The 9,902-nt window shown below is 32.8% G+C and overlaps 1 protein-coding gene across 1 annotated transcript in view; it reads right to left on the bottom strand.

Annotated features, from left to right (window-relative positions):
- Positions 1 to 697: 697 nt before the first annotated feature.
- LOC129265493 (uncharacterized) overlaps positions 698 to 9,902 on the bottom strand; it is a 28,640-nt gene continuing 19,435 nt past the window's right edge. Inside the window, exons 9-17 of the mRNA XM_064101971.1 lie at positions 9,563 to 9,719; positions 8,635 to 8,778; positions 7,755 to 7,884; positions 5,575 to 5,773; positions 4,964 to 5,209; positions 4,058 to 4,190; positions 3,340 to 3,435; positions 2,608 to 2,772; positions 698 to 1,896 (exon numbers count right to left, since the gene is read on the bottom strand). Coding sequence (XP_063958041.1) covers positions 1,757 to 1,896; positions 2,608 to 2,772; positions 3,340 to 3,435; positions 4,058 to 4,190; positions 4,964 to 5,209; positions 5,575 to 5,773; positions 7,755 to 7,884; positions 8,635 to 8,778; positions 9,563 to 9,719 — 1,410 coding nt within the window. The 3' untranslated portion in view covers positions 698 to 1,756. The remainder of the gene's footprint in view (positions 1,897 to 2,607; positions 2,773 to 3,339; positions 3,436 to 4,057; positions 4,191 to 4,963; positions 5,210 to 5,574; positions 5,774 to 7,754; positions 7,885 to 8,634; positions 8,779 to 9,562; positions 9,720 to 9,902) is intronic.

The following is a 9,902-nucleotide window of genomic DNA, read 5'->3' as shown; positions in this document are numbered from 1 at the left end:
AGACAAGATGGTGCATACAAAATCAAAGACAGGTTTCATTTTCAAATGACACATGTGGAAAACCTTCCTCTGCTTTCTATTAGTTGAACTTTGCTCATAATGCTTTATAGATAGGTGTGAGATTATTAAACTATTCTTTTATGAACCTTTAACAGATTCATTCTATATTTTCTATGCTCTCTCAGGCTCATAAAGCAGGACTTTTTGAGCGAAAAACCAGAACATCATAACTTATGTTGTAAGCAAATAATATCTTATAACTAAATGAGTAATCCTTATTAAGGAACTTGTTCTGTGTGATTCAAATGTACTTGAAATTTATATGGTGTGCTTGTGGAGGAAGCAAACTTTGCAAGCAACTAAAATTTTATTATATTTGGCCAAATTTCTTCCCCCCCCCTAACCATTCACTCCCTCTCTATGTCACTCTGTTCTCCCTCCTCCCTCTCTCTCACTACCTTTCTCATCCTCTCATTTTCTCTCTTTGCTTTTGATAATACAACATGCATTTTTCCTACACATCTTTGATCAAATATAAGCCATTTCTGCTAGGGTGCTCATTTTATGTAAATTTCTATCTGAAAGCTTGAAGTATCGGCCTCTTTGAAGCAAATAATCTTGCATCTCCATTTGCACTAAGATATGTAATATACACAGGTATTGGTAAAGAAATTAATAAACAGCGAAACTAATTCAATCTCTATTTTCATATAATCATATTTACTGCGAGTATAAATTAACATCAATATTTGATGGTACGTTGTGATTCCTCATTCATAATCTACAAAGTAAAAGCTATTATCATAATTAAAGAATTATAAATAGGAATAATTAAAATTTGGCATATGTAGATTGTTTCTTCTTCAAAATGTACCATCCTGACATAATAAGTCACAGCCCATAACCATTTCAAAACTTTGCTATATGTTCATGTTTGTTGGATACATGTAGTGAAAATGCACTTCATTATTTATTGGGAAGGTGCAAGAGTCCCAAAACTGAGAATGAATGAGTACAGGATCCATTAGCTCACATTACAGTACTTTATTTTGGGGAAATATTTTTTTATTCAAGTTGACATAGTTTCAAATGCAGTCAGGAACCCAATACAAGTAATAATGTTCCTCACAGATAAAATCAGTGATAAGACTATATTTGAAATTGATTCATAATTGTCCATTGTTCAAATAACTTGTATTCATAAACAGTCTTAGAAAATGATAGGTTATGGTAAAAGATCACTGGTATACTTAATCAAGAAAAGACCCCCCAAAAAGTATTATTGTCCATTGTTTGTACCAATGAAAGAGCAAAAAGAATGATAAGTAGAGATAAAGATGCCACAAGCATAAATAATGATCATGACTTAAAATAATTATCAAATAATAACAAAGAATTAAATTATCATCATTAATTGTTGGGATGCCCTGTAACAATGGACATAGAATGAAATGCAAGAGTAGAGAGGTCGCTAATATACTTGGTCTAACTACTAAGAATCAAAACAAATAATCATTGTCCATTGTAAGAACATGCTGTAATCATGTATATAGACTGAAAGTAAGGGGTAGAGAGGTTACTACTTAATTATCAAGGATTAATTATTAATGTCCATTGTTAGAACAATGCCCTGTATCATTTAAAAGTATACAAATACTAGATCACAATAGCGATGTTGCTGGTACATGATGTATGTGATAATTGATAATTAAAATAAAAGAGAACAAACTCCACTTAAAATGAATTGATAATCAAATTAGTCATAATCATCCACTGTTGGTACACCTTGTACCCATATACAGGCACAAAGAAGATTTGGATAGGGTAAAGATGTCACTGGTATACTTGTAAAATGCAATGTGCCCTCGCAGATGACCTGTAGTTCACTCTGAAGTACTGTACACAAAATTAAAATGGAGAAAAGCATGGACAATGTTAAATTCATATTATTTTTTATTCAAATCATGTAAGAAAGAGTTCACATTAAATTGTCTTCTTTAAATTCATTTTGTTAAACTGATGATAGAACATTATAATGCACAGGAGTAAATTTGAGATGTTTGTAGCAATGAAGCTTATCTTGTGTACTAACAAGTTTATGCAAGAAATGCACTTTGCTATAGCTTTGTGCACAATGCACCATTGTAGATTCCCTTATTAAAGGGGACATATCTCCATGTTCTCGTACTGTACATGGTGACCCCTGTCATAGGCCTATTATGGCATTTTGACACTCTTGAGACACATACCCTTTCATAAAACAATTCCAAATATATCATTAATTTTTTATGAATAAATTATGATGGATATACAATCTTTATTGAAAAATAAGAATGCTTGGAAGCAAACTGAAAATATTATGTTTCTTGGTAAATATTGTGGTATGAAAATATGAAGGTTGCATTGAAGAGAGGAAAATATTCATTGCAGGGCACAGATGTATATTCCAAGACTATATTGCCAAAATGTTACATCCTGGGTAAGAATCCAGTAACCTAATACACACATAGTTTAATAGTTTAAGTCTTGTGCTGGTGCTGGTGAATTGACAGTCGCTTACTGTCTTAAAAAGTATGTGCATGATGTGTATTAATCGAACAGACTTACCAGTATTGAGTTGTATCTGTGGAATCAATGACTGGTTGTGAAATACCTTGAAAGAAAGGACATCATTAAATTCCTTGCTGTGATCTTTTAAAACACCAGCGATGGACAAACAGAGTCTCTGAACTATGGTCCGGAGATGTAGCTCTTTTCTAGAACCTTGGGGATCTGAAATTTTAAAAATGTAAGTCAAAAAGAAGTAAATCTACATGTATAATGTTTGCCAGAAATTCAAGGCGAGTTTTCCTCACTGACCGGTCTAGGCCAGAATAGACAAACTTCCAACATATTAAGATGAAATACACTTTGACATTAAGTTGGTTCTAATAAAAGCATAAAATGAGACATATCAGTAAGATTTTGATAAATATCTAGGGTGAAATAAATAAATAACAATATTACCTGAAAAGTGAAATATCTACTCTGTTGCCTACAAAAGGCACAAAGTGTCTTATGAAATAAAATAGAAAGGATATTTTGGTAGATTCTTAAATGACCCAATTGAAATTCATAAAATTCATGTCTAAAGGAGGGGTTTTGGGGAACACTAAACTAGCCCTCAATGTTTAAGATGTTGAGTTGCAGTATTCCTTTTTTGTATGTCTTAATGAAGACCATTCCACAAAGTAGGGCACATGTATAAAGCAAATACTTTTTGTTACTTTGTTGGATTCTATGAGACATCAATTTGTGATAATTACCAAAAGTGGCATCATATTTTTTATCATAACTTACCCACTGTTGCCATAAGGGCCATTGCTCCGGACTGTTTACACCATGTTGTCTCTATTTCCACAGAAATACCACTATCAACAGTATTTCTCTTTTCATCTAAAGAATTGCAAAAGAAAGACAAATTTTTCCATCTTTCTAACACATTACTTAAATAATACATTAAACCTGAATAAAATATTTATTACCAAGTCTAAGTAGCTGAGAGTGTGCCCCATTGGCAAAGAATCATTGTGCCTGTTTTACAAACACTTTGCAAAATATGAATTCACAATCTATTTTTGCCAAAATTTGTTGTCTAGTGTGATTACATGTAAGCCTTGATGACTCTATCAAGCTTACCGTTAACTTTGTTGGAGAATGAATGGGATAAAAACAAAACACAATATTTTCTCCATGCATTCTTATCACTTATTCTTTTTTTTACAAACAAGCTTCTTTACGCTTATTTAAGTACACCTGTGAGTAATTCTGTAGTTGCAATAGACTTTTATTTAAGATAAAACACAGTGCAACACAATTCTACTTCATGCCGTTACCCAAAACATAAAAATACTTGTAATGACTCTTTGAATCAAGGTTCTGTTAACTTGAAAGATTGATGAAACGTAGACAAAGAATGTAAGTTTGATAGGTAAAAGTAAAATTTATCATGTGATGCATTCAATACCCATCACACATTAACATTCTTGATACGTGAAATATTGATAAATCAACTTACACTGCCATGAATATTTGTTGGTATCTGCAACTACATGCCACTCCACACATACTCCCTTGGGTAAGCGAGGAACAGTCACATAATTCATCAGGCAAGGAGTGCTGGGATATGTATCAGAGTCAGACTCCTCCAACTTCAACACACAAAAGATGATAAAAATATGGTTGTATTGAAATGTAATTATCAATGATTGTTAGGAGACATTTCATCAATAAAAATATTTCTTGTAGTATTGCTCAATGACTTTATAAAAAGATCTTCAATATTAATTCAAATTCAGTCAATGTAGAAACAGAAATATGAGATATTCAAAATCACTTTTTTATGACAATATTTGACAATATTGACACCTTCTTCAAAGGGGTACTCAACCTGAAGAGTAATATTCATCAAGAAATATAATGAAATAATTCAATGTAATCTAACTATATGTTAAGATTTAATGATGTCACATTTCTAGGTTTCTTTTGTCTTTCATTGAATACAATTCTTATTTAATACTGTCATACCAGAATACCTTTTTCAAGACACCGTTCTGACCAAAATAAAATGTTCTCAGAGCCAAATAAAGTATTGAAAGAAACCTAATATTGTTGCTAATTTGAAGAATGACATGTTAAAAAATAAAGCCCTTAAGATCATGACCTGGCTGGTGTTTCATTAGCTGTTCAAAAGTTATGCATAACTTACATACAACTGGTGACCTATTCTTGTGCTTAAAGAAACCTTTTTACCCCTAGATGCATGTTGAAAACAAGAGATTTAATGTACTATCCAGTTTTCAAGCTTAGCTGACAGAAATCCAAATGATTTTGAATCTGATTCAGCACCCAAGAACAGATCACCAGTTGTGAGTAACTGAGAGTATCTTATAAACAGCTTTATGAAACACCATCTGGAACATACCTTATGCTTCTCTTCATTGAGTGCCTGGTCCCAGTGTCTCCTTGCTGTCACCTCTAACCCTGACTTGTTGACATAGCAGGTTGCCATGACAACATGATTCAATCCCATCCCAGGATGCATTGCAGCTAAAACTCTGGTCAAGCTACGCAGGGAGATTCTGGACTCAGCATTAATGCCCCCCTCTATAAGGGTCATGTTGCTAGGGCAGAGAGGTATCATTCCAGCGCAGAATACAAGGCTACCTATCTGAGAATGATAAATATTATAATTAATCCTTATCAATTATAAACACTAATAATTAATAATAATGCTTGCAAAAGGTGAATAGATCATTGATCATAGGTCATTGACAATGACAAGCTGAAGCCCGTCTTTTATGCATCAGATTTACCAATTTAAAGATCTATATTTCAAAGTTGAATAGTTTCTTGATTGTTTAGATTATTTTTCTTGTCATATTTAACCTTTTAATGTCATTTATTCAAATCTAATCCATTTCACGGGTTAATATCAATCTTATCATTTCATATTCATATTCAATTTGATGTCTTTGTCACTTAGTGAGTTCTTTGGGAGCTGGGGCTGCTTTATTATGAACATTATGATCATACCTGTACAGCCTGACTGTAAGGTCCTACATTGGCAGGTGCCCAATGTGAGTAACCCTGGACATGCATGGTGGTCCTATAATGGGCAGGGTCCCTCTCAACCCCTCCCTCGCCTGACCCTGGGGCAGGGGTGGGGGTGTGATGGGCTAGACAGTCTAGCTGTAATGCTATACCTTCTGGTAAGTCAGCCTGAACACATACCCTGTGAAGAAAAACAAGGAAAGGGATAAGGAAACTCTTGATGTCGTAACATGCTAGTGTTCTACAGCATAAAGAATATTTTGTTTTAAATAACACAGTTGAAGAGGGTATTGTCCTTTCTCTAGATACCACTGTAAAAATTTTTGTCATGGCCTTTTTAACTCCCAAATTCTACACCAGAATTCAATTATACAAACTTTTTGTTTCAATATTACCCTTTTCAACAAGGAACATGACAATACAATAAGTCAATTTTTCAAACCACAGAATTGTTTTTTTTAAATATTATACAAACATTAAATGTTTATGAGTGCGATCGTTCTGAATATTACATGAGCGTGCAAGTTGAAAGAGTTTATTCAACAACACGAAGCATAGTTAAATAGACTGCTTCAACTTTCACCGAATGTAATACATGTATTTGAATGGCTGCACGAATGACAAAACATTGAATATTTATTTTATACTACACTTGATTTGATGGCATAGCCAATGTAGACCAAATAACCAACATAGAGGAAAAAGAGGAATATGACTAGATCTACACAGATCTGCTCGGGCCTCTTTTTAGCCTTTATTTTGCTGATTTTATTATACCAGCAGCGCAATGCATGCGGATACACGCACGAAGGTGGGCGGAGATCATGGTACGCATGTTGAGTTTGTGATCTATTACATTGCCGGCTCCCTTGCACGAGCATGCAATAGTATTACACACAGTATTTCTAAAGCATATCTGACATTTTGGCAGTAACTCTCCTCAAATGCACCAAACTATTCAATTTTGAGTGTTGGAGTATTTTGAATAAAAAAATATTCAAAAATTGTTATTTGGTATTTTCATAAATTAATGATTTTCTTTGCACAATACTTGTGCCTAGAATTATAATAAGAGTCACTAAAATGAATAAATTATTTTATTTTTCTCTGATACTGTTTGAAAGAAAATGCTAATAATATGAAATAATCTTTTTTTTTAATCATGCACCTATATGAATATGCAATGATTCAACAAGGAAAGTTAGAGGGTCAGACTACACATAACTGAGAAAGTTTGTAGGAATTATATGCATGAGGGAGGCGCGATAGCTCAGTTGGTAGAGCGGGGGTTTCGGATTCCAGTGACCCGGGTTCCATTCCCAAGTGGTGCGCTATTGCCCTTTGGTAAGGCATTTATCCTCATTACCAGGTCTCTCGGAGAGGACCTTAGGCCGTTGGTCCCCTGGTTGCTTGCTCACAGGCATTCGTGCTTTCTTAGCAGTCAGATAAAACATGGCTGGGACATGGCTGGGACAAAAGCTGAGTTTTCAAGGTCACTGGTCACCAGGGTTGGGCTCAATTACTTTCTTCAATTACAATTATGTAATTGAAGAAATGTTCAATTACAATTACTTTTCAATTAAATTACTTTTTTTTTCAATGACAATTATCAATTAGTTTCTATAAAAGTCAAAAATGAAATCAATTTGTACTCTGTATGTACTAGCACCACCTATTTCAACATAACTCTAAGTTACAGAGAGACTGACAAGGTGAAGGTTTAATTATGCTATTAAAAGAGCACAGATTCTGCCTATTACACTCTTTGATGCTGAAGCAGTTGACATGAAAAAGGTCATGATATTAAATCATAAATTAAGTAAGTTTATTGTAAAGTAATTGAATGTAATTAAAAGTAAATGACAGTAATTGAATTCAATTACATTTTTTTCAATTACAATTAAATTTCTTTCCCTTTCAAAATTTCAATTACAATTACTAAAAAAATGTAATTAATTACGTAATTGATAAATTAGCTTGTAATTGAGCCCAACCCTGCTGGTCACGAGTAACATATCACAGGTACAATAATTACCCGGTAACATACAAGTGCGCTCACAACAAATCATTTGATATCGATTCAAGTGTTAATCCAAAATGTGTCTAATATATGATATCTTTGAAAATATATACATGTAGATATTACACACTTCCATACATACCTTGCTGATGGATTGAGTTTGAAGTACTGACAATAGACAGAATTGATGGATGCAAAATCTGACATATTTCTCACATACAGGTGTATTAGCACAGCATCCTTTAGTGAATACCCTTTGCTCTGAAGTTGTTCTGAAATTTTAAGGAATCAAATTTAGCTAAAACTTCATGTATAATTTGTTTTGAATCCTTTAAAATATGTACAAGAACATAACATTAACAAATTTGCAAAGCCACTTTTTTTTATTGACAGTACATCAACAAAGAACAAAATGGTTTATTTACACTTACTTTACAGAGATGAAAACCATAAAAAATGAACATTGGATTGGAAAAATTAGAAGAAAATTTTGTAAATACAATTTTGATGATTTTTCTCATATCTATATGATTTTGTGTGAAAGAGGGATGGGAATTTTTTACAACTAAACTTTTGCTTGACATATCAAGACATAAATATCATAGTACAAGCAAAAATAAAAAAGACTCAACATGAAGAAACTAAGACTAAATCAACATTAGGATGTAACAGAGAGGTGCCATTTAACTGTAGGCTACAATTTAGCAAGATATTTAGACTTTACTTTATTTCTACTTCCAGCCAAGGACATTGATTCTCATGCAAACAAAAGATGTTCCTCAAATATTAGAACATCTTATCAGTGAAGCTTTGCTAATACTTTAATGGCAACATTCTATATATTCAAAACTTCACTGACTTGTTAAGACTATTTAGAATCAAATCCCCCCTGAAAATATCTTTTTGCTCATTATGCAATGAGCTGAAGCCATACAAATTCTCATAATTTAAAACCGTGATAATTCAAAATTCTAAAAGATGTGATTGTTACGTGCAGCCTAGCACTTTCATAATGCTTTTACCATTAAGTGTTTCCATAGCAACCTGAGTGCTAAGTAGAATAGATGAAGTACTATATTCTGCTTTACAAGTTGCTCTTACTCCACACACCCACACAAATCCTTGATTACTGCACTGGCAAGAGGGTGACAAACGACTCTTCAGTTCTGTAAACGAGATAGTAATATTGAAAAGTATTTCATATCCTCTTGAATTAGTCGTTTGAGTCATGAAAAAGTCAAACTCTATGAAATCATCAAAACTTAGATATATCTTCATCAATTATAATAAGAGGCAACTTTAGATTTGTGACTCAAATACTGCAAGCATTTATTTGGCTCAAATTAATGTTATGTGCAAGACAATGAGTAACTGCAATGCACAAGTACATTATAATATTTTGGCCAAACAATCTGTATTAATTGTAATTGGGCCACAAAATCTAATGCTTGGAAACTCAAGAACTGTAACAAATTGGGACATTATGTACAATGGCAATGCACACATACATGTATGTGTTACATTGCAATGGTCATCTCAATTCTATAACTCTTTTTATTGATATGATTTCTTTTGGAACATGTTCATTCATGTGATGTTTGTATTCAATTCAAGTTGATATACAATTTACATAACATAATATATAAGTCAAACAATCAATAGTCACAATGAAATTAACAGAAATTGATTTGAACATTGATGTATAACTTACATATTAATACAAACATAACAGAGATACATTTTATTTGAGCTAAATATGATATACACATCAATAAGCTTTAGTCGAATCTCTCTGGACACAGAATTCTGTTTGATTCAGAAGACATTAATAACACATGCTTGGCACCATCTGGTTTGAAATATTGCTTTGAACTTAACCATTAATTGAAAAAAGAAAGGAAAATGTAAACCATGATTTTTTTTAATGTGGAATAAGATGGGTTTACTCACTATCAACTGTAGGACAGATGATATCTAGATGATCATTCTTGGTGCTATTTAATGAAGATGGTGTAAGGTCTTTGATCATCAATTCTCTATGTAGATTCCTACCCCTCTTCATCTTCAGATCCTTTATCCTCTCTGAAAAACTATTTTTTTCTGATCCCTAGGAGAAGACCCATTCATGAAGAGATCAATTGTTTATAGTTGCAATCAAACAAAACTCCAAATATCAAATGCATCTTAACTTTCAAGCAATGAAATACATGTTTAGGGACTTGGGCTTGATCCTCTTCATCCTCTTCATTATCTCTGACCAATGAATATATCAATAGTATATAATATTTTT

The sequence above is a fragment of the Lytechinus pictus genome, chromosome 7 (assembly GCF_037042905.1).
Source record: "Lytechinus pictus isolate F3 Inbred chromosome 7, Lp3.0, whole genome shotgun sequence".
Taxonomy (NCBI): domain Eukaryota; kingdom Metazoa; phylum Echinodermata; class Echinoidea; order Temnopleuroida; family Toxopneustidae; genus Lytechinus; species Lytechinus pictus.
This window is presented reverse-complemented; position numbering and strand designations above follow the sequence as displayed.